The sequence below is a fragment of the Myotis myotis genome, unplaced genomic scaffold (assembly GCF_014108235.1).
Source record: "Myotis myotis isolate mMyoMyo1 unplaced genomic scaffold, mMyoMyo1.p scaffold_m19_p_9, whole genome shotgun sequence".
NCBI classification, from domain to species: Eukaryota; Metazoa; Chordata; class Mammalia; order Chiroptera; family Vespertilionidae; genus Myotis; species Myotis myotis.
In genome coordinates this window covers 81920817-81946003 of record NW_023416401.1, presented here as the reverse complement: position 1 = coordinate 81946003, position 25187 = coordinate 81920817, and the positions used below count along the sequence as shown (strand labels likewise).

At 51.7% G+C, this 25187-nt stretch overlaps 1 protein-coding gene across 2 annotated transcripts in view; it reads left to right on the top strand.

The window, feature by feature from the left end:
* Positions 1–322: 322 nt before the first annotated feature.
* KCNB1 (potassium voltage-gated channel subfamily B member 1) overlaps positions 323–25187 on the top strand; it is a 92214-nt gene continuing 67349 nt past the window's right edge. For both annotated transcript variants that reach the window (XR_004970099.1, XM_036323424.1), the window contains exons 1-2: positions 323–768; positions 1941–2676. Coding sequence is in view for 1 of the 2 variants with exons in the window: in XM_036323424.1 (XP_036179317.1) it covers positions 2110–2676 (567 nt within the window). In the remaining variant the exon portion in view is untranslated. The remainder of the gene's footprint in view (positions 769–1940; positions 2677–25187) is intronic.

Sequence of the window (25187 nt, the reverse complement as noted above, 5' to 3'; positions counted from 1 at the left end):
TAAAATTGCAGCCCCCGCCTCTATCTCTCTCCTTTGCCTTATTATTCCCTCAAACGCTTACTGCCCTCTTAAATGTTCTTTGACTTTGTTTTGGGTCTGTCTCCAGCCAGCTCCGTGAGAGCCAAGCTTTGGTGCTGGGTTCACAGCTGTGTCTCAGACGCTTATCCTAGTGTCTAGCGCACAGCGGGCACTCAGGTCACGATGTTGACAGGACTAAGGAAGGCGGGATTGCCCGGAGGCAGTGGAGACAGCCCAGGTGGAAAGGTTAGGACTGACCAAACCCACAGCCGGCCCACAACCTCACCAGCAGGCTGACTCGGGCAAGCAGGAGTTAAACGGCGTTCACGCTCGCTACCCGCAGGTGGCGCCGTCCCGCCTCGGTGCGGAACTCTGGGCGCTCTGAAGTGCGGGACAGAATCGCAGCGAGCGCGGAGCCGAAGCTCAGCCCGGACTTGTTGATCTCGCCCAAGCAGCCGTCGCCGCCGCCACCGCCGCCGCGAGAGCAGCAGGAGGAGGAGGAGAAGGTGGCGGTACAGGAGGCGCCGCCCGAACGCTGTCCTGCCACCCGCGTCTGTGGCGCCCGCCTGCGCCCCCAGCCTCGGAGAGCGCGCTCGGCTTCGCAGCGCCCGCAGCCCCGGCGCGTCCCCAGCCCGGCCGGCGTAAGCTGGGCCCAGCCCGGCCCCGGGTCCGCCGTTGCCCGCGGGCCGGGGCGGCCGGGCGGCCGGGGCGATGCTTGGTCCCTGGCCCCTGGAGGCGGCCTCCCTGGAGGTGAGTGTTGGGGCGTGCGGCCAGCGGCGAGAGCGCAAGGGGCACTAGTCGAGGACTCGCCTGCCGCGCGGCTCGGCCTGTTGGTCTACCTAGGCTCCGGGGCGGGGAAGGGCTGGGGCCTGGAGAGACACGAGATCTCATTCCGGGGTGAGGGGAGAGGGAGTGAGCCTCACTGCTGGGGGCTCAGAGGAGCCCCCGAAATCACCAGTGCGCGATAGGAGGAGGCACGTTTTTAAAAGGCCAGAAAATTCAGCTCTTTTCCCCGCCTCCCACCTCCCCCACCCCTTCCCTTCTAAGCCCCGGGAAAAGCGCAGAACCCGGAGTTATAAAAAGCCATCGCAGGAGAGGAGCGAGGAGGAGGGGGAGGGGGGAGGAGGAAGGGGAGGAGGAGGAGAAGGGGGCAGGGAAGGAGCAAGGGGAAGACGGAGCAGGTGACCCCCCAGGACTCTGCGCGCCCCTCCTGCTGTGGGTTAGGGGGCACGGAGGGAGGGGTGGGAACCCGCGCAGAGCTTGGCTTTGCGCCTTCGGGTCTCTTCTCGTCGCCGGAGCGACCTCAAGAGATGCTTCCATGACTTGGGGAGAGGGGTCGCTCCAGGACAGCGACGCTGTTGTGACCATCCTGTCTGTTACGACCTCCGACAAGTGGGCACCTGAACCCCCACAGAATTCCCCAAAATTTTTTAGGGTTTCGAAAAAGCAAATCTAGTGCCATCCCCCTAGCCCTCAGATCTTAATTATCTCGGAACAGGGCAAGGAAAAGATGAGGTCTTTAAAAAAAAAAGTTTTTCGTGCAGCTCCCCTCCCCATTTTGGGGCCAGGTTCCCGACTCGATGGGGATACCCAAAGAAAAGAGAGTTTCAGCACTCGAGGGGGCGGACAGCTCCCGGGCGGCCGGGTTGGGCCTGAGCAGCAGAAACCCGGGTGTGGCCTCCCGGGTCCCTGGGGCTCCTCTTGGGGGCCCTCTCCCAGCTCCGAAGGGCGGCCCCTCCCTCCATCCGTGGGGTGGGGCGGGCTTCAGCACCAGCGGCAGGGACAGCGCCCAGCCTTTCTACCCTCCCTGAGCCGCTTATGCACCAAGAAGGTCAAGGCCCGCTGTGAACCCGCTGGAAAGGTGGGGAGGGGCCGCGCCCTGTACCCTGTTTGCTGACCTTCGTGCGCTTTCTGCCTCGCAGCCGTCGTCGGGATGGAGGTGAGAAGACGGCCGTGACGCGCGCCTGCGTGGTCTCCTGCACCCCCAACAGCCCATAGTGCTCCCTGCCCCCCTCCCCCGCAGCGGCCGGCCTTGCGGCCCAGTGACAGCGGCCTGGGGGGGCAGGGGGGGCGGGGGCGGCCGGACCAGCGATGCCGGCGGGCATGACGAAGCATGGCTCCCGCTCCACCAGTTCGCTGCCGCCCGAGCCCATGGAGATCGTGCGCAGCAAGGCGTGCTCGCGGCGAGTCCGCCTCAACGTCGGGGGCCTGGCGCACGAGGTGCTCTGGCGCACCCTGGACCGCCTGCCCCGCACGCGGCTGGGCAAGCTCCGCGACTGCAACACCCACGACTCGCTGCTCGAAGTGTGCGACGACTACAGCCTCGAGGACAACGAATACTTCTTCGACCGCCACCCGGGCGCCTTCACCTCCATCCTCAACTTTTACCGCACGGGGCGGCTGCACATGATGGAGGAGATGTGTGCGCTCAGCTTCAGCCAAGAGCTTGACTACTGGGGCATCGATGAAATCTACCTGGAGTCCTGCTGCCAGGCTCGCTACCACCAGAAGAAGGAGCAGATGAACGAGGAGCTCAAACGTGAGGCCGAGACCCTACGAGAGCGGGAGGGCGAGGAGTTCGATAACACGTGCTGTGCGGAGAAGAGGAAGAAGCTCTGGGACCTGCTGGAGAAGCCCAATTCCTCGGTGGCTGCCAAGGTAAGCGTGGGACCTGGGGGCTGCTGGGCTGGGGGGTTCTGCTTGTGTCCCCAGATTGATGACCACGGCTGGGGGACTCTGAAGGAGGAGGGGCTGTAGCCTAGACCTTGGAAGCGAGGCTAGCCTCTGCAGACTGTTCCTGGGTGGTACTGGTCCCCCATCTTTGTTGTTGTTGTTAATCCTCACTGGAGGATTTTTTCCATTGATTTTTAGAGAGAGTGGAAGAGAGAGAGGGAGGGAAGGAGGGAGAGAAAGAGAGGGGCCCTTCCGTTGGAGGGCCGCGGCTCTATCCTCCAAGCCACATGGGGCCAGGGCACCCCCTCCTTTTATTATTCAATACTTTATATCCTGACTTTGTTGGAGAAAAGGATTTACAAAGATTTCTAAAAGCCCACAGCAAGAGGATGGACACGGCAAAGGAGAAAGAGAGCCCAGAGAAGCAGTGAAGCTTTGCTGGGGAGGAGCAGACTTGAGTTTGGTCCATTCTACAGAATGCTCCCTTGGGAAGCCCCAGACTCAGGCCGGAGGAGGTGCCACCCTGCAATTTCAGTACTTATCCCTGTATTTATAACCCCACATTGCCCCCAAGGAGGGAATGAAAGCAGCTTATAGACTTGCTTGGAGGACACTGAGATTCCGTCAGGCCGTTTTAACATAAGTAAGAAAAATGAGGCAGAGGGACTCTGAGGGGTGGGTTGGTGTGTGCGTGCGTGACACATGCCGTTGGCTGAGGACGCTTGTGGGCAAAGGGTTGCCACTGGTTTGCTCTTTATTTATGTGGTGAGTTTATTCCACGAAGGGTTTGATGCAGCTTGTAAAGATGCTCTGGCTGTTGGAAGAGAATGTAAATTTCAAAATAGGAGAGAAAAATGAGGCAGTGTGAAAAATAATGCCGAAGAAGGAGGCAGGGATGAAACCGATGACACTGGTGGGCCAGGCAGTCCTGTGTGCTGCCAGGTGTGAGGGACTGAGAGAGGTTTTGGGTGGGGGCCAGGCCAGGACGGAGCAACTTCCCTGTGTCAGGCTGGGATTCAGAGCTGTCTTGGAGAGATAGGGCCTGTCTTCATGTGGCCAATGTGCTGGATGTCAGAACAAATGACAACACAGTATGTTCAGTGCTATAACGACGTTCATTTGGGGCCCAGGGGGAGCCCAGAAAAGAGAGGTGTTGATGCCAAAATCCAAGAAGACCAACTCGGAAAAGATGTGTTGAGCATAGCTCGCCATCTGAGACCTGAGAGCAGGGCCAAAAGTGGGGGGGAAAGAAGGGGATAGGTCAATGTATTCATGGCAAAAAGGGAGGAAGTCTACACACCAGCCTACTAGGGCTCCCTTCATCCAGCCTGGCCGCTCATTATGGAATCCCCCTGGCTCAGTCAGCTCAGTCAGCTCCCCACTAAGGCTCACCTGCAGGGCCAAGTCTGAAGGGAGCCCTGTGGGGTACTTTGCCCAGATCTGACTATCCAAGGAGAGACCTCTGAGAGGGGCTGCAGGGGGGTGTGGCTGGGAGGGAAGTGGAGGGAAGCGTGTAGGTTTTCCCTCTTCCCTGTCAACCCTAAAGAGGACAGAGATTCCTAGGCCTGCTTTCCTCTTCTGAGGATGTAGGCTGCCTCTGGTCATAAGCCTGCCCCAGGTTTCGTGTCCAAAAAGCCTCCTTCTTAAGACAGTCACTCACCCTTAACCGGCTTAGGATCAAGAGACTTATTTTGCTATTTCCAGGCCTGACACGGGTTTCTGCCCTCCACATCCTGTTTAGGCCCAGACACGACTCTCCCTCCTCCCTATGTCCCTAAGACATGAGAGTAAGAGGCAGGGGAGGGGAGGGTCATCCTCACAGAGAAGAAGCAGGCAAAAGGCAGTGTTTAGGTTGGCATCTGACAGCAAGACAGGGAAGCTCAGGCTTGCAGAAGACACTGTTTGGGAGTAAACAGCCTCGTCTCCCTGTTGGGTTAACCTGCTCACAGGGTTAGCTCTGTGACCTCGCTGTGATCCCAGGCTCAGCCGGCACACATGCCCGGCAGATGGATGGCCAGAACTGAAATGGGAAGGCAGGCAAGCTCATTGGCTGTCAGGATAGAAATCCTGCCTGCCATTGATCAAACACCTACCGTGTAAGAAGCGTAACAACACCATTAGTCCTTATGCCAATTCTCTATGATTACCCCACCTTTCTCAAACAGGGAGGCTCAGAGTGGTTAAGGAACTGGTCTAACATCACACAGAAGTAGTCAGAAATTCAAACTCAAGTGTGATTGTAAAGACCCGGTTCTTTCCATAATGAATAAGTGCCGTAGCCTCCTCCCCAGTCTGCCTGCTTCCACTTTTGCCCTTGCCATCCACTGCCCACATAGCAGCTAGAGCGAGCTTTTCAAAATGTAAATGGGCTCACATGATTCATCCGCTCAAAATCCTCCAGAGGTTTCCCCTCACGCTCAGAATTAAATCCAAACCTTCACCACAACATACCAGACCCTCCTGAATCCAGGCCCTTGACCTCTCCAAGCTCATTCCTTCTATTCTCCTTCAGTTCACTTGCTCCAGCCCTACTGGACTCCTTGCTGTTCCCTATCCCAGTCAGGCTTTATCCTACCTCAGGACCTTTGCACTTGCTGTTCCTGCTGCCTGGATTGCTCTTTCTTGGATTGTCTCATGGCCAGCCACTTCTCCTCCTGCCTCATTTAAGCAGGCCCTGCCCCAATGTCTCCTCAGAAAGGCCTTTCCTGAGCCCTGTTATAAACAGCCTCCTTCCCCACAGTCTCTGTCATATCACGCAGTGTCTCTCCTGCATAGGCTTCAAGCACCATCTGAAATGGTATCTGCTTCCTTTTGTTTCTCTGTGTCTCCCACACAAGAGAGTAAACGCCATGAGTTGTGTTTACTGCCCTGCTCCCAGCACCCATCATGGTGCCTGGCACAGAGGAACTCAAATAACTAAATGCAGAATAAATGAATGAATCAAGCAATCAGTCAGTCACTGTGTCTCAGGGTTTGGGGATCTGTCATTCCTCCCTCACTGCCCACCTGCAACCCAGTTCCCTGTGCTCCCTTCACTCCCATTCATCCCCCCAATTTGGATGCCATGCTTGTCCGGCAGCAAGGCCTGTGGGAACTTCTCAGAAGCCACAGAAGGAGAGGGTAAAATGGAGGAGCATCTCTGGGCGGTCCTCCTTTTTACCCTCTGAGATTCAGAAACGGCCCTACCCCAATGTTTAGGAGCAAGAACAGACGGGGGTCCAGGCCCACTCCAGCACCCTCCCCAGTTTCTGGCCTCTGGCAAGTTCCTCAGCTCTCCAAGCCCCAGCCTCCCACCTGTAAAATGGAGATAAATGGCCCACCTTACAGGGTCATCATGGAAGTCGTGTTTGCCACACTTTCTCACAGTACCTAGCACCTAGGAGGTGGGACCTTTCTCCATGGCTGAGTGGGCTGAGCTGCGGCAAACCCTTTCCTTCTGATAGCAGTACTGGGAGGCTGAGCTGGCGCTGTTAATAATTGATGGGATGTTCTGGCAACACGGAGACCAACCAAAGCACAGGCCTCAGCCTTCGCTGTCAGGGGAGTGAAAATCAAAATCCATTAGGCAAAAGGCAGTGTGATTGATTCTTGTTTAGAAGTGGGGTCAGCCCCAACGGAGTGACAGGGTTTCGGTGCGGGGCCACCACTGGGTTTCTGCTTTCTCGGAAAACTCCACAGGCTCCTCTCGGCAGGAGAGAGCGGGAACTAATCCGCAGTGTCTGTGTTCCCTGGAACAGTCTCGGGGATCGAGCCCTATGGTGATTCCTTCATTTCCAGAGTAGCTGCTGCTTATTGTGCCAGGCTCTGACTAGTGGAACTTTACATCCACTCGCTCGTTGAAATCCCTTCGACAACCCAGATAGTCTGACTGCTTGGGCTGCAAGTAACAGCATAGAAAACTCAAAGTGGCTTCTAGAAGGAGGAAGATGCATCCTGTCACGTAACAGCAAGTTTCAAAGGAGCTGGTTTTGGAGAAATGGCTCCATGGTGCCATCAGGATTCTAGGTTCTTTTCATCTTTCGGCTCCTTCGACTCCTGCAAGTGGCTTGGTCCTCAGGCTTGAGGCCTCATATCCCAAATTGGCTACCCAGTTCCAGCCTTCAAATGTTGGCACATCATATCCAACCAATAAAGTGGGGCGTTTCATCCTGTGTGCCCCGTTTTTCCTTGAGAGATCAGCCTTTCCCAAAAGCCTCCTTAAATCCCATTGGCCAGGATCAGGTCACGTGCTCAGGCTAGCCACAGGGAAGCCTGGGAAAGCAAGTGTCTGGCATTGTCAGCCGAGGAAGAGAATGGATTGATGAGTGGTGTTAAGACTCTTACAAAGAGGAAATAAATGGAGGCGCTGAGAGGTGAAGTCACTTGTGGGAGCTCACACAGCTAAATGCCCAGTAAATATTTGTGGAAGGAATGGAAATGGCACAGCCCGAGTTTGGACCCAGGGTGGTCTGGTTCCCAGGCCAGTGTTTCTTAATCCTGGAACCGTTCACGCTCTCTGAGCTTCAGTGAGCTCATCTGCTGAACGGTGGCCCATGTCTTCGGGCTCTTTTGATGATTCAGTGAGATTCCAGATGTAAATGTAATTTGCAAATGGAAAGTACTTTATTATTGTGAATTGTTGTTGTTATATTCAAAAGAGGAAGTGTTCTTTTTCAGGGACAGGGGTCAGTATTTCACCCACTGCAGACTTGACGAAGCATCAGCTCTGTGGAGTCCAATAGGTGTGGCTCATTTCTCAGCTCCATCCTGCCAGGAAATGTGACCTTGCGCAAATTCCTCTCCTTCTCCGAGCCTCAGTTTCCTCATCTGGGAAATGGCGCCCAGCATGTGGCGCCATTAGGAGATAATCTGCATGAAGATCTTAGCCCAGTGCCCAGCCCACGGTTAGCATTCAGTAAGTGACGGTGGAGAGTATTAGTGTCACACTGAAATGCTCTATCCTAGCTACATCCCTGGTCGGTAACATCTCCGGTGGCGGTGTTATTGATTGCGGGGTCACTGCCTGCCCTGTCAGGATCCCACGCCTCTAGTGTGATGCTGCTGCTTCCTTGACCTGAACCAGGGGGACCTGTGCAAACTCATCAGGAAAAAGGAGGGAAACCAGCTCAGATTCATGGGATTTCCCAGTGCCATCCGTCGTCCGGCTGGGGCTCTTGCTGGCCCCGGGTCAGTCATTCTCGATACTTGTACGTATTCCTGGGAGACGATGTGCTGTGGGGACACACAGACCTGGGTTTGAATCCCAGCCCTGCCATTTCCTAGCCCTGGACTTTGGGCAGGACACTTCCCTTCCCAGAGCTTCCATTTCCTAATCTATAAATGAAGACGATGTGAAAACCCACCTCACAGGGTTGCCCGGAGGACGAAGTATGATAGTGCATTAGAAGTGTGGAAGCCACGCTTCATAAATCCAGTATCCCGATTTGATAAAGGGAAACATGGAGGATGCTTCAAGGGCTTGCCTGGGTCACACACCAAGCTGGTAAAAGATCGGGGACCATTTCTAGACCTGTCTGACCCCACTGCTACCCTCATCGAGGCTCAGGGATCTTTCCATTCCTCCAGGATGCGAGACCTTGGCAGCTGGTCTTTGGGAGTTTTGAAAGTCTCTGATAGGCTAGAGAATGTGGAAACGCTTAGGAGAGAAAAAGTGGTGCCCAAAGGAGCAGCTTGGCCAACATTTAATTAACTGAAAGAGAACAAGCACGCAGTAAGCACCAACTCCATCCCCAGCACTTCGTGTACCTCTACGCCTGATAGCATTATGAACAGGAGCCCCGATTTTAGAGCTGGATCACCCAAATTCAAAGTTTGGCCTTTACTCATACCATGTGATTTGGGCAAACTACTGCTCCTACCTGAGCCCCGGTTCCTTTACTCATAAAATGGGCCCAACAGCAGCGCCTGCCTCATTGAATTGCTACCAGAATTGAATGAGTTAATAATGTATGCAGAACACTTCAAATAGAGTTTGACACATAGAAAGCCCTTAATAACTGTTAGGGGTTTTTTTTGTTGTTGATGGTGGTGGTGTTTTCAATTGTTATTGTCTCAATCCTCCTAACAATCCTGCTGGATACATAAGCTCCTTTTCAAAAATGTATTATTCTTATAAAATGATACAGGCTCATTGTAAGGTGAGGTTACGTAACTCGCTCAAAGTCACATGGGCAGTTGGGGCAAGACTGTGAGAGAAGAGATGTGTTCAGTGTCCCACCCGTGTCCTTTAGACCCTTACCATTTCAGTGCCACTGCCCAACTGCCAGCTTCCAGGCCCTACACTTCTTTTTTTTTTAAATATATTTTATTGATCCTTCTACAGAGAGTTAGAAACATCGATGAGAGAGAAACATCGATCAGCTGCCTCCCGCACATCTCCTCCTGGGGATGTGCCCGCAACCCAGGTACACGCCCTTGACCGGAATCGAACCTGGGACCTTTCAGTCCGCAGGCCGACGCTCTATCCACTGAGCCAAACCGGTTTCGGCGGCCCTACACTTCTTTGCTTAGAAGCGACCTCTGGCTAGTGGAGTCCAGTGAAGACAAGTAGTTAATGGCCCACGCAGACTAGCCCTCAGCTGCCGACTGATGGGAGAAGGTACATAGACACCCGCCCTCCCTCGCCCCGGACGGGGTGTACCTCCAGGTGCATAGTCTACACTGGCCCCCGGAGTTCCTCAGAATTAAGCCTCAGGTGTCCACAGTGGCTCCTGGCTTGATAATACACCTGGTTTGGCCTCTTTCCTTTCTGCGTCTCACATATTCTCTCCTCTCCCAGTGTTTTCTGGGATCACTTCCCACATAAGCCACCTGTACGTGGATCCCTGTCGTAGAATTTCGTTCTGGGGGAGCTAACCAAAGACCTGTGTGTCAGGGCCTCTGACCTTCACCACCTTAGGGCCCCTCTCCCTCTGAGAGTCAGAGGTGACCGGCCTTCCCTTCCTTCTCCCTCCCTGTCAGTCAGAGTCACCCAGGGCAGCAAATGGTGCTGGGAAACTTGATGTCCACGTGCAAAAGAATGAAGTTGGACCCTTACCTCACACCACATACAAAAAATTAACTCAAAATAGGTCAATGACCTAAATGTAAGGCCGAAAAAATATAAAACTCTTATTTGGATATGTTCATTCATTCAGTAAGATTTATGGAGCACCTACTGTGTGTCAAGCCCTGGGCTGGGTGCTGGGGACATGGCAGAGAATAAAACAAAGATCCCAACCCTAATGGCACTGATATTTCCGTAGGGGAGAGAGTGAGGCCACTCACAAGATAAACAAGTACAGATACTGACTGGAGCAAGGCAACTGTGAAAAAGAAATCATGAGGCAGGGAAGATGAATGCTAGCTGGATATTTGATGTGATTGAGGAATTAATGCTATTTTTAGATGTGATAATGCTCACGTGATTATGTTTAAAAATATTTATCTTTTAGAGATACACACTGAAGTATTTATGGATGAAATGACAATATCAAATAAAAGTGTCCTGTTTTGTTTGGTGATAGGTGCCATGGAGAAAGGTCAGCAGGTGAGGGGTTTAACCAGGGTGGTCAGGAAAGGCGCCCCCAAAATGTGACAATTAAGCTGAGACCTGCAGGAAGGGAGAGAGGGAGGCATGTGGACTATTGGGAGAAGAGTGTTCCTGGTAGAAAAAAAACCAGCATGTGCTAAGGCCCTGGGGCAGTCAAGGCACCACCAAGTGGCTAATATGCTGAGGGCAGAGTAAGCCAACGGAGGAGTTAGGGAGGTAAGATGAGAGGATGACCTTGTCTGTTCTGTTGGACTTTGGCCTTTCCATTGAGCACTGAGCCTCTGCCCTGGCCACCCTACCTTCAGCCATCCCCTTCCAGTCCATCCTCTGCAGGGAACCAGAGCCATCCTCCTCACGTGTAATCTGTTCATGTCAACACCCCCTTCTACCAATCCTCCCAGGATTCTCACTGCCCCCAGGATAAAGTCCAAACTCCTCAGCCTGACCTTCAAGGCCCCAGCCAATATCGCCACCATCACCTCCTCCCATCCTCTCTTCCCTGTACGGTCTGCTCCCACCATACCCACCTCTGGCATTCCCCAAATACTCCATCCTTCCCCAGTCCTGCTCCATACCTCGGCCCAAGCTGATTCCTCTACCTTGCACCTTCTTCTTCCCCTTGTCTGCCCGCAGCCTCTCTCTTCCCACCTTTCAAGGCCCGGCTTCTCCCTCCCTCTACCACCCACACCACCTTTTGGCAGCACCGACCGCTCCCTCCTCTGTGCCCTGGAAAACTGATGTTCCGACCTTCTTTGCACAAAACACTGTGAAGACTAGCTCATGGTTTGTTCCGTGGATGCCAGGACTGACCCTCAGAGAGACAAGAGAGCTTCAGAGAGCAGGCTCTAAAACCTGACTGCAGTGGTTCAAATGCCAGCTCAGTGCTTTTGAGCTGTGTGCCCTAACGTGAATGACTTAACTTCTCTGATCAATTTCCTGATCCATGATTTCGGGGACACTGTCAACAACCAATTTTATCTGAAGCACTCAGAGTAGTGCCTTCCACTCAGCAAATGTTCACTGCAAGTGAACAGTGTTGTTGTTGCTATTGTAGTTAAGTGGTAGTAAGCATTTGTTGAGTGAGTAAACGGGAAAATGTGCATGATCTTACGACGACTGATCAGAGGGGTCTCCCTTACAAGGCAAGAGTCTCCCCAAGGTGCCCCTCCTTTCCCTCCTACCTTCCTTGTCTCTACCTGCCCACTACTATCTCCACACTTCTTAGGCCAGGAAGAGGTGACCTCCTGCCTTCCATTCACAGCAAGGAAACAGGATTAAATTAGGCCCCTGAGGTGCCCCCTCCTACCCTTGAGGTGCTCCCTCCATTTTACTCTGCAGCAAGGCAAGGCTGTTCTCCACCATAATTGCCCACCATGGCCTGGCAGGCAGATACTGTCTTTGAGAGAATAATGTTACATTTGCCAATTCCACACCATCACTCACATCCGCCAGGTAATGGACCTGGAATCAAACGGATTCTAAAAATAAGCTACCACATTTCCCTAATTGCTACCTAGGGCCCTTCCCGGAGTCTCTCCAAGGCCTCTATGACCCTTGAGGCCCTGGACCTTGGCCAGCACTGCCTCTTAGTGGCCTTGCAGACCCAATTGTACCAAAGCGGCAGCCCATGATTGCCCTGTCGGGGCATATGAGAAGCAGAAAGAAAGGCAGAGATAAGAGGATAACGTTGAACGAGCCTTCCATTTGCTTATCATGCCTGGAGTTCCCACTGTCTCTTTGAATGGATCAATTTTCTTTTATCTCCTATGCCTTGGGTAAGTTTACACATCCTTTATTTGTTCCTTGAAATACGGACTGCAATTCGATTCAGTCACTCCCTCTCCTATTCCTGGGACAATCCTTTTGCTTTCAAAGTTAGCTTCCTTTCTAGGCTTCTCCGATCTGTATAACTTTATGTGGGTCTGTGTGCATGCCATCTGTTCTTTGTATGATAAACATTTATTGCTTTGCTAGAGGTCCAGTGCATGAAATTCATGCACGGGTATGGTCGCTAGGCCTGGTCGGCGATCAGGGCCAATCTGCAGAGTGACCAGCGGGGCAATCGGGGGTGGAGGAGCCCCTGGCACCGGCCTTGGCTGGCCTGGCACCACCTGCTCACCGACCCCACCACCACCACCACCACTGCCACCAGTGGGGGCCTGCGTTGAGTGTCTTCCCTCTGGTGGTCAGTGGACATCAGAGCAAACAGTCATTTGCCGGGTTGTTTTGTTGTTTGGTCGATTTGCATATTAGGGTTTTTATATAGGATGCCAAGATCTGTGCTGGGTGCTTGAGAATCGCTTGTGTACCTATTAGTTAGGATTCTTTTGGTTGCAGGTGACAAAAATGAAGCTCAAATGGACTTAAGCAAATACAATGGGTAAGTCCTTGCTTAGGTAAGGGTTTAGGTAGGGCTGAATCCAGGCGCTTAAATAGGTCATCAAGACTTGGTTTCCAATCTCTCTAAGCTCTCTTCTTCTCGGTGGTGGCTTCTCAGCAAGGCAACGTGGCTGGAAAGATAGTCTTCAGACTTCCATCCTGGGCAGAAAAAAAGCAAGTCTCTTTCCCAAAAGTTTTAACAAAATCCCTGGGCTCATTTTCATTGGCCCATCCCTGAGCCAATCACTTAGCCAAATAGGGATCACATGCCAATAGCTGGAGCTGGGATGAAACTGAGAATGGGAACGAGGTGCTTCCCCAGAGAAAAAGTGAAGTACTGTTTCCAAGGGAGGGGAGAATAAATGTAAGGTGGCAAAATATAATCCACAGCCGTTATGTAGCGAATAGCCTACTGGAGGGAGTTAGACCTTAAACAAGTACAAAATTAAATGAAAGAATAACCACACAGTGTAATGTGTATGCTTGAAGGAAGGAAGCAAGGTGTTTTGATGGCAAATAACAGGACATGGTCAAAGAGGGCCTCTCAGTGTAGGTGGCCCTTTCTAAGAACCTGAACTTGATTTTTCTCCTTCCTGAGCTGCAGAAATTATCTTTCTTCTACAAATTCTGTTTCCACCTCTCCTGCACCATTAAGCATGCTCCCTCTTGTATTTGACTTTCTTTCCAACTTTTTTTTTTTTATCTCCCCAACTAAAGCAGGATGTTCTCAAAATCTAGGACTGTATCTTATTTATTCCTGTGCTCTAAAGCAGGGTGGGTGGGCTGACTGGTTTATAGATCACGTTTTATTGTTACATCTGCCACATTCATTTACCTATTTGCTAAGGCTGTTTTTGGTAACAACAGCATTGACAGGAATAGTTTGCAGACCTGCATTCCAAAGTCGCTGGGGGCCTGATGCAGAGGAGGGGCTTTGTCAGAGGGATTAGAGGACTGAGGGAGGAAGGGAAGGCTAGCTGTGTGACCCTGTGCAAATCGCTTAACCTCTCTGGGCCTCTGGCTCCATATCTTGCCATGCCAGCTGCCCCTTCTCATCCCTCAAATCTCAGCTCATTTGTTATCTCTTTAGAAGGGCCTTCCCTGACATTGAATAATCAGTTTGGACCTGGTGGTGTTCACGCTCTTTCTGTGATACACTATCTCTGGTTTATTTCGAGATTAGGCCCCCTTGGGGCAGGCATCCTTCCCTTTCTCTTCGCCAGTGCTTTCCCTCCTCTCATATGCCATCGTCCTGGTATAAGTGGAAAGAACTCTGGTTTGGAACTCTGGAGACCAGGGTTTATAATCCCAACACTGCCACATAGGAGCTAGGAGACAGACCCCTCATCTCTCTGGGCCTCAGTTTCCTCAGCTGGAAAACGGGCGTGGTAACTTTGCCAAGCAAGAAAGACAAGGACACTCACCTGAGCCAGAGTGGCCAGCATTGTGTGGCCGAGCACAGACGTTTGCTAGTCTTCCTTCTCCCTTCCTTTTCTCAAGAGGGAGAGGAAAGAGCGTGTATCCCAAACCTCCCCTTAATCCAGCCTCTGATGACACCTTGCTCACTCATTCTTCATGCAATGTCTGTGTCAAGGAGTGACTGGAGGGTGGGGGCTTAGACACTCCCCAAGTTTCTGCCCAGTCTCCATCACACCCCCATAAAGCTCTGTACAAATGCAACCCAAGCCAAGTCCCCTAGTCCCTTCTGCCTCCCTCCAGGCTTCTGCGTCCACGCTCCCAGCCCTTGTATAAAAATGTACACCCTTACTGGCCTTATGACTGGAGAACAGGCCAATCCATAGAGGTGGTCTTTGGACAGATTGAGTAGTCCATGGTGTGTGTGTATTGTGTGTGTTGTGTATGTTGGGGGGGGAGCGGGGGATAATGTGTTGTGTGTGTATGGTATCTGTGTGGTGTGTGTTATTTGAGTGTATGTATATGGTGTATGTTATACTGGAGCCCCAGTGCATGAATTCATGCATGGGTGGGGTCCCTCTGGGTGGCCCGCAGTCCAACACTGCCTGCAGCTCCTACTGCCTGCAGCTCCTACCTGCCGCTCTCACTCTTCTCCGCCCCACTGCACCTGCGGCGGGCTCACGCTCAACGAGTCCCAATTGGGAGAGGCTTGCACCATACCGCAGCAGTGCTCACCAGCTGTGAGCCCTGGCGCCCTCCTGAGGGGAGTGGCCTGCAGGATCGGGCAGAAACCGGCTCTCCGGCATCCCCCAAGAAGTGTCGGATTAGATTGCGAGAGGGCGCAGGCCAGGTCGAGGGACCCCATCGGTGCATGATCTGGCTGGGGAGGGACTGCAGGAGGGTTCCAGGGTGTGTCCTGCCCATCTTGCTCAGTCCTGATGGGCCAGACCCCAGCAGCAAGCTAACCTACCTGGTGGTCAGAGCATCTACCCCCTGGTGGTCAGTGCATGTCTTAGCGACTGGTCAACCAGTCTACTGTCTGCGCCCTGGTGGTCAGTGCACGTCATAGTGAGCAGTTGAGCAGCCTTAGCATATCATTAGCATACAGGCAGTCCTCGGCTTCCGTCGGACTTGTTTTGTGGTTACGTCACCATCTCCCATTTGTTTATGTTTTATGTTGTTTATTATTTATTTACCACAAGTAAAGGTAGGGAATTGTTATCTTTTAAATTTTTTTACTGTTTCACTTCATTACGTACTGCTGCGTATGTGCTCCAGGTGAGTGACGTAGATGCTTATGTAGGTGGGTTCCGACTTAGAGCGAAATCGCGTTTGGACACGCCATAGGAACGGATCTCCGACGTAACCCAAGGACCTACTGTATTATGCTTTGACTGGTTAAACAGTCAGTCAACCAGTCACCGGACGACCAGACTCTTAGCATATTAGGCATTTATTATATAGGATGTGTGTTGTGTGTGTCATGTCATGTGTATGTGTGGTGTGTGTGGTATGTATGGTGTGTGTGGTATGTGTCATGTGTGTGGTGTGTGTCGTGTGTGTGGTGTGTGTCAGGGGGGTAAGTGGTATGTGTGGTATATGTGGTGTGTGTGTATGTGGGTGTGGTGTGTGTGGTATGTATGGTGTATGTGGTATGTGTCGTGTGTGTATATGTGTGGTGTGTGTGTGTGTGGTGTGTGTCAGGGGTAAGTGGTTTGTGTGGTATATGTGGTGTGTGTGTATGTGGGTGTGGTGTGTGTGGTATGTATGGTGTATGTGGTATGTGTCGTGTGTGTATATGTGTGGTGTGTGTCATGTGTGTGGTGTGTGTCAGGGGGTAAGTGGTTTGTGTGGTATATGTGGTGTGTGTGTATGTGGGTGTGGTGTGTGTGGTATGTATGGTGTATGTGGTATGTGTCGTGTGTGTATATGTGTGTGGTGTGTGTGTGTGTGTGGTGTGTGTCAGGGGGTAAGTGGTATGTGTGGTATATGTGGTGTGTGTGTATGTGGGTGTGGTGTGTGTGGTATGTATGGTGTATGTGGTATGTGTCGTGTGTGTGTATATGTGTGTCGTGTGTGTGGTGTGTGTCAGGGGGTAAGTGGTTTGTGTGGTATATGTGGTGTGTGTGTATGTGGGTGTGGTGTGTGTGGTATGTATGGTGTATGTGGTATGTGTCATGTGTGTGTATGTGTGTGTGGTGTGTGTGTGTGTGGTGTGTGTCAGGGGGTAAGTGGTTTGTGTGGTATATGTGGTGTGTGTGTGTGTGGGTGTGGTGGGTGTGGTATGTATGGTGTATGTGGTATGTGTCATGTGTGTGTATATGTGTGTGGTGTGTGTGGTGTGTGTCAGGGGGTAAGTGGTTTGTGTGGTATATGTGGTGTGTGTGTATGTGGGTGTGGTGTGTGTGCTTCGTGCCCCTAGTGCTGAGTGATCCACCGCAGGGCCGGCTATAGAAGTTGTGGGGTGCAGTGCAAAATGAAAATGCAGCCCCTTGTTTAAAAATTTGTGGAGACAGCCAAGTATTAAGTCAAGTGGGGCCCTTCTGAGCACAGGGCCCTGCAGTGACTATGCAGGTTGCACCCCATGAAGCCGGCCCTGCCCTCTGGGAAGAGCGACTCAGAAGGCCTAGGTGGGAGCAGAAGGCTCCTCGGTCCTGGAGAACCGGTGAAGGGAAAAGTGCCTCCTCAAGCTCCTGCCTAGGGACGCGGAGGCCAGAGCAGGGCCCTCACACTCAGATGGCCCCAGGCGCCAGGTAGTGGTGTGAACAAGTGGAGCAGTTGGACAGGAGAACTGTGGGAAGGCAAGTTCCATGGAGCCAGTTAACACTCAGCCTTAGTGTCAGGAGGCAGCAGAAAGCGGTGGGGACTGTGGTGAACAGGGCCATGTGCGCCCATTTAAAGAGGCAGCTGCTGTTCAGCTCTAGGCTGGGTTCTTTTCTGAGTCCAGCCAGAAATTTTAATTTTCAGATGAGATATCCAAACGTCAATGTTGGCAAATATTTTTTTAAAATGAAAGCGTTTGAGCCCTGGCCAGTGTGCTAAATGGTTAGAGCGTCAGCCCGAGCACCGAAGGGTCACAGGTTTGATTCCCAGTCAGGGGCACATACCTGGGTTACAGGGTTGATCCCAGTCCTGGTCGGGGCACATGCGGGAGGCAACTAATCGCTGCGTCTCTGTCACATCAATGTTCCTCTCTCTACTCTCTCTCCCCACCTCCTTCCCTCCCTTCCACTCTCTCTAAAAATCAATGGGGAAAAATATATCCTCAGGTGAGGATTAACAACAAAAACCAAAAAAATTAAAGCATTTGAGTGGGCCAAAAGAAACATATCTGGGGACCACATTCAGCCCATGGAGCTCCCCTTTTTGACCCCTGAAAGCACAGAAGCTTTGAATGGCTAGCAATGGGAGGAGGTTCATTTCTTGCCTCTGAGGCCCTCCTATCTGGAAGCGGGAGATGAAGAGAGTAGAGCTTGGCCCCACTCTCTCCTTACTCCTGGCGTCAAGCACAGCACAGGGTGACAAGTGTTTGTTGAGTGAATGACTGTCACACCCAGCTGGGACTTGGCTTCAAAACCCAAGGCAGCTCACTCCTGGTGGATGCCAACACAAGTCAGGGAAATTCATGGCAAATCCTTAACTTATCTGCTAATAGAGCCCATCGTGCCCCTGCCCAGACTCAACCCGAGCAGGAAGAAAAAGCCGCTGTCATGGTTAGAAAAAGCACTGGATATCGAGTCAGCAAAACGGACTGGCTCTGAGCCTCTGGTTCCTCATCGGCACGATGGGAATAATAAACCCCCGGGGCTTGTCCGGAGGAATGAATAACATAAAAGCATGCAAAGTGCTCAGCAAAGTGCCTGACGTGCAACAAACGTAAGCAGGTATTATTTTTATTGTTATTTTGATCCTCCTCCTCATGATTATCATCTGAGCATCTGGCTTATTTCTAGGGGCCGTGGGCCTGTGGTGGAGTTTATTGTGTAGAATTGAACTTTATGTCCCTGTGATGTCAGCTCCACAAATTCAGGCTGGAGAGCTGGGGCATCGAGAAAGTCTAGAGATTAGGGTGCCCAGGATTGGAATTCTGGTGTTCAGGTTTGGAATTCTGCCACTCAAGATCACTGCTCTGATATTCATTGTTGGAACACCACCATTCAAGGTCACAACTCAAGGTCTGGGGTTCAAGGTCAGAAGCCTGCCATCTACTGTCAGAATCCTCAAATCTGTAATTGGACCCCAGGAGTGTGTGTCCAGAGCTTTGCTGCTCGTGACCGAAACTCTAGCGGGCAAGGTCGGAATGCTGATGTTCCAGGTTGGAACTCATGTTCAGAGTCAGAATTCTGAGGTTCAAGGTCAGGACACTTCAGTGGTGCTCGAGCTCGGAATCCTGGCAGGCACATTTGGAACACTGATGTTTGGAGGCAGAACTCTGGTTCCCAAATGGTTATGTTGTGGGTCTTGTTCCTTATGTATCATTAACGCTTCATCATCCACAACTTCTGGCAGCAGTTTCTGAAGAAATGAACCAAGGAAGGTCCCCAGACCTCTGTTTAGCCAGCGGGGTTCTTTTACTGATACCTCTTTTCCTTATTGTTTCTGACACCCATCTACTCGGGAGGTGCCCGTAGAGGTGACATGATCCTCCGGAAGGCAGCTGAAAGATGGCTCCCTTCCGTACCCCTGCCAAAGACCCCTGAACCTGTTGTCAACTTTGTTTAAATCCATTTTCTTTTTTTATGGCTAGCCTGGAGCAGGCCCAGGGAAGCAGCCCTGCCAAGCCTTGGGGGGCACCTCGATAATCTCACCTCCCTCTTTTCCAGAAAAAGGCAAATGGTGTTAGGCAAGGGTCAGAACAGAGTGCCAAGGGCTTGTGGCTACGCAACCCGGGAGATGTGTGGCTGGCAGCGACGGGTGGGGAAGTGGAACAGTTCGCTGGTCATTGCGGTTGCAACAGAAGCATGGCTGGTGCCAACTGGGGAGCTTCATTGATCACAGGGTAGAGAAGTGCTAAAAATCATCTGTTAACTCTACTTACAGTGGTGCAAGTAATGGGTCCTTAGTGAAAGGGGGGTGGCAGGGACAATGTGCTGGGTCACATCCCCTAGTAAATGGCTATAGCACCTGCTTCCCCCAACCTTTGTTTGCCTTCCTTTATTTTCTTCCATAGCCCTTTTCTTTCTCTTTTATTTTTATTTTTATTGATGGATTGGTTTTAGAGAGAGAGGAAGGAAGAGAGAGAAACACTGATTTGCTGTTCTACTTATTTATGCATTCATTGGCTGACTCTTGTATGTGCTCTGACCAGGGATTGAACCCCCAACCTGGAAATCTTGGCTTATCAGGATGACGCTCTAACTGACTGAGCTACCCAGCCAGGGCTCTTAGTCCTTTTCGCCACCTTGTATATTATACGTTTATCTGGCTCTTGTCTGACTTATCCCAGTACATTACAAGTCCCATCAGGTTTTACTTCTATCTTCCCACTGCTAAAACGGTGCCTAGCATATAGTAGTTACCAAATAAAAATGTGTTGAATAAATGAAAGAATGAATGTTGCTCTTTAGATATGGTGAAATCACTCCATGCAGAGCCCACCTCCGATCTCATCCACAATATCTATACAGTTTTTGGATGGGGGTGAGGGGAAGCAGCAGTGGGGAGGGGCATTAATCCTCCCAGTGCTTCTAATTGCTGTCAGGATAACTTCCAAAATCCTTATCTGGCCGCTAAGGGCCTGTAAGAACTACCACCCATCTTCATAGTATATGCACATCGTATGGTTCCTATCTCCTTTCTCAGCTCCCCAGGATACCATTCTGGGCCTCGTCTCAGGGCCTTTGCACATGCTATGTTGACTAGCACAATCTTGCATCCCTTTCCTGGCCCCCTTTGCCTCTTAACTCATCTTTTAGGCCTCTGCTTAAATACCCTTCCCTTGAGTTCCCAAACTTAATGTCATTCCCCTTATGATGGGCGTTTCGTCACTGCTTTTGGATCCCAAAATTCATTACTTTGGGGATAATCTTCCCTGAACTGGAGGCTCATTATGAGGGAGGTGGTCAGAGCCCCTTCCTTTTCACTCAGAAAAAATGCAGAACCTGGCCCCCCACCCAGATACGAAACATTCTCACTCAAGGGAGGAAGAGTTTGGGTCCCCCAGGGAGATTTCTTAGCCACCCTCCAAAGCTTGTCCCATACTAGAGGGGTCCTCTATCCCCTCGAATTGTCCAGGCTGAGCCTGGGGCCTCCCTGAGGACTCTGAGAGCTTAGAGGGCACAACCCAGCCTATCTCTCTGATGACACCCACACAGCTAACACTCGTACATCACTCTACAGGGGTATTAACTCATTTAGCCCTCACATCGCCCTATGACAGTGGTTCTCAACCTTGGCTGCACATTAGAATCACCTGGGAACCTTTTTAAAATCCTTGCCAGACCGGTTTGGCTCAGTGGATAGAGCATCAGCCTGCGGACTGAAGGGTCCCAGGTTTGATTCCGGTCAAGGGCATGTACCTTGATTGCGGGCACATCCCCAGTGGGAGATGTGCAGGAGGCGGCTGGTCGATGTTTCTCTCTCATCGATGTTTCTGACTCTCTGTCCCTCTCCCTTCCTCTCTGTAAAAAATCAATAAAATATATTTAAAAAAAAAAATCCTCAGGTGATTCTAATGTGCAGCCAAGGTTGAGAACCACTGCCCGATGAGGAAGGTACTGTTATAATCCCCATTTTACAGGTGAGGAAACTGAGCCCCAGAGAGGTCGAGTAACACATGCAAGGACACAGCTAAGAGCTGGGAGGCGGTGTTTGAAACCAGGCTGTTACCTCCCGAGCTCAGGCCCGAACCAGCACACCTCTCTTCTCTCCTCTCTATACCATTCCCCTCACTTGCTTCTTCCTTTTATTCTTAGACTCTTGCCTTCCTCCTTTTGCTCTTCTCCCTCTTCCCCTTAACTAACCCAAACTCCTCAAGTTTTCAACAATCCCAATTGTGTGAATGTTTTGTGATAGCTCTCAGATTTCCCCAATTCTCTGTGAATGGATTGGAGGAAGAGGGTAAACCTCCTCCCAGTAGCCTGCAAGGCCAGGCCTCCCACCTCTCTGACTTCATCTCCTACCACAACCCTCTGGCTTTCTGAGTGCAGCCACACTCATCTCATACTTACTAAAGTGCTTCCTGCCTCAGGCATTTGCACATGCTGTTCCCTGGGCCTGGAATGCTTTTCCTCTCTTCTTCACCCAGTATTGTCTACTCATCCTGAAGCTCCCACAGGGAATGTCACCTCCCCTGGGAAGCTTTCTCTGATTTCTGAATGGATCAGATCCCCAGTTATGGTTTTCAAAGTTCTATGTGCCTATCTTGGATGGCCCTTGTTTCCATTATAAAGTCACATCCATCTAAGTGATTATCTGATTACTGCCTGCCTTTTCCCCACCCAAGTGGACTGTGAGCTCCCAGATGGCAGGCCTCGTCTGCTGTGTTCTGTGCCTACCTCTGTGAAAGCACTCCACAAAATCCTGTTGAATGAATGGATGGATGAATGAATTCAGAGGCTAGTCACAGTTGGCAGAAAGCTAACATCACACTTTTTTTCAGTGAGGAGTGGATTAGATAGTCTGGAATGTCTAGCTGAAACTCGAACCAGAAGGTTCTTAACATCCCAGTCTGAAAGGAACGAGGACACCACATTTTTTTACAGCCAAGTATCTTTCTTCTCCGGTGCTCACAGTGTGCTGGATGATGACTATCGTGCCTTCTATCAGATGTTTAAAGATACCTACTTGGTTTTTATTTTATAGGACGCTATTGAATTTTCCTTAAGCAAACACCATATGAAGACTCTAAACTAGGAAACAGAAATTCTGAGGGAGCTTCTAAAACGAAGGATCCCAGAGAATTTACCAGATTTACTTAGAAGTTGCACTACCTTTGGGCGCAGGTGGACATAGTTAAATCCCAGCTCCACCTCTAGGGTCTATGTTCTCAGACAGGCCACATCCCCTCTCTGAGCTGACATTGTCTCCAGACTCCATCCTGGCTGTTCCAGCCAGGCTCTCATTCCTGGCTTTCCCAGCAAAAGTCCCAGGATTGGCTCTGATTGGACACACTTGGGTGAAGTGCTCATCTCTGAACCAATCTCTGTTGGCAGAGGAGGACACAAGTGTGGGGACCAGCTTGGGTCATAGATCGCCACGGAACCCAAGGAAAATACCTAAAATAGGGATTTGGTTAATATTCTTTAAATTAATTCATTTATTTTGCTTAAATCAAGGTGTTTTAAGAGGAAATTTGGCCTCATGAGGGATTGGAATCATATTATGAAATTCTAGCCAGATGCTGGAGCCTGACACCTGCTCTCCGTCGGTTAAAAGAGGAGATGTATGTTTTTTTGGAGAAGTGTTAGAATCCCATTAGCTTCAGCCCGGGACTTTCTCCTTTAGGGATCCTGAAGGTTGGAAGGAAAATTGGAAAGGCTGGCACCTTCTCAGTCTGAATCCATGTGACTTGAGGTCTTGTCCCTGTACAGCGAAACCAATCTTGGCTACACAAGAGAATCATCTGAGAATCTTTAAAAGTTTTAATGCCAGGCCACCTCCCAGACCAATTAAATCAGAATCTCCAGGCGTGGGACCCAGGGGTTGGTATTTTTCAAAGCTCCCAGGGCGATTCCACTGTGCAGTGAGGGTGAGAAATTCAGATTTCAATGCATCTAGTACCAGTGGCGTGTGCCCCACATTGGCACACAAAGGGGTTCGGCAAGGCCACTGGCGGCAGGAAGGGGCTCACGGGGAGACTGGGGTGGGGGGGCCTGGGCTGGCCAGGGTATCTCCATTTCTTAAAAATTAACTGAGCAGGAGTCCGGGGAGGGTCATTTAACACTCTCCAATGGGAAGGAAACATGCATCCATCTCCCATCCAGGGGGATTCGATTCCAGGGATGAAATTCAACTCTCACCCTGATCCTCCTCCAACTCTCTGGGGTCCGACTGCTTGTTACTTGAACTGACTGTTACCTCTCCATCCACCTGTCAATGTCCCAGACCCAGCTCCGCTGCGTACCAGCTGTGTGGCCTCACACAAGTCCCTCAGCTTCATCCGTCAGCTCCTCTGGCCGTCAGGTTCCTTGTCTGCATAACGGGAGCACATTGCTGGGCTGTGTAATCTTTGAGGCCATTTCCCCCCTGGGGGACCTGTAGGTCCTCATCAAGGAGCAGCCACAGGCTCCTTAACTCCACACCCAAGCCCTGGGCCAGGGGCTCTCAAACCCCAGGAGGCCTGCCCTTCAGACGACAGAGTCAACGTCTCTAGAGGCAGCCCAGGACCAGCCCAGGGACCTCAGGTGATTCTGATGCAGGTGGGCCTCGAAGTACAATTCCAAAGCAGAGCACCTATGCCCTGGTGTCCATCACGAAAGCCTCTTATCCAGAGACCCAGCCTCCTTACAGGTGAGGAAACCGAGGCTCAGAAAGGCGAGTCCTTTGCCCAAAGGACATGCTGAGTAGTACGTGTTTTTGTTCACTGTAGAGTCCTGGGCCCAGGTGAGGGGCCTTTAGCTTCCCGTGGGTAGAAGTGAGGTGTGACCCTGCTCGGGGCTGGAAGGTCTGGTGCTTTTCAAAGCTGGGGTGGGAGCTGCAGACCAGGCCTTCCCCTTCCCCAGAACCTGCTCTGCCCCACCACACCTTCTCTGCCCCACCACCTTCCCCCGAGATCAGATCTCGCCATCCTCCATGGCCCGTCCGGGGCTTCCCCCGAGGCCTGGCCAGGCCGCTTTGTCTTTCTTCACCTTGTAACTTCATCGGCCCAGCGAGATCCTCCAGCCAGGCCCCCTCCTGTCTGTCCTCGGCGAGTCCTCCCCAGCGGGCATGACAGCTCAGCCCGGTGTCTCCCAGGCTCCAGAGGTCTGCAAGGGGGAGAGACTGAGCTTGCCCTCCGAGAGCCCAGATGTGGGACAGCGCCTTTTTATTTAATTTATTTTTGTTGCTGTTGTTATTGTTCGAACACCAGATTCAGTGGCCTTCAGTGGAGGGTGGTGGCAACTTAAACTCAGTTCAGTTAATTTTCTCCCTCATCTTTGTTCTAAGGCAGCGGTTCTCCGCCTCGGCTGCACAGTAGAATCACCCGGGAGTCTTTTTAAAATCCTGATTTCTGGGCCCCATCCTCTGGAAATTCTGTTTCTTTGTTGTGGGGTGGGGCCACAACATTAGTAACTAAGAAACAGAATTTCCGGAGGATGAGGCCCAGAAATCAGGATTTTAAAAAGACTCCCAGGTGATTCTAATGTGCAGCCAAGGTTGAGAACCACTGGTTTAGATAATGATGAGTTAATGCAATAAGGGTGCAGTCACTGTGGTGGGTGCCTCACCCCCATCTCCTTTACAGGGATTGCCACCTACTACAGCTCCCTCCTCACCCCAGGCAGCCTGTAGCCAATGACTCACTGAGTCGGGGTACAGCCTTCTTAAGATGAGATCAACTGTGCAGCTCCCAGCTCACGGGCCTGGGTTCCCGCTGGGTCAGGCCGAAGCTCACTTCCTGCTGAGACTTGAGACTTGCTTCCCTGCCTGACTGTCTCCTACAGGTACTTCCTCAATGAGTCTGTGCGTGAGAATCCTCATCCCAGGCTCTGCTTCTAGGGACACCCACCCCACGGAAGTGGTTATTGTTTGAAACTTACACCGTGTCCAAGTGCCAGGGACCCACAGCTAAGAGTGGCCCAGTCCAGGGCAGTCTGCCCCGCCCAGCAGCCCCCCCTCCTCTCATTCCCTCCATCTTCGGGGTGGACTATCCCTGACCACGCTCCACCGTCCCCCTGGGCTCAAGGGTTTTGCTTCTTCTGCTGACTTGGTGGGGACATGGCCCGGGTGGGCTGCAGTCCAAGGCTTTGTTTGAAAGGGCTTTTAAAGGCTGGCCCGGCCCTCCGTGCCAGGAACGCTCCCCAGCCCCTGTGCGAAAGCTCTGGCAAGCCGGGCCTTGTTTGCTTTCCCCCGGCATTTTCTGAGGTTTCTCTTGGCATTCTCCCGCGCCGACCTTGGACGGCATAATGAAGTTGGGAGAGGCTCCACGCCAGCTTCCCACTAACGTGGCCTTTGAGAGTGCCTTTGGGGCTCCAGACTCTTTCAGCCTGCTCAGGACAGGAAGTAGAGAGGGTGAGCCAGGCAGGGGGAA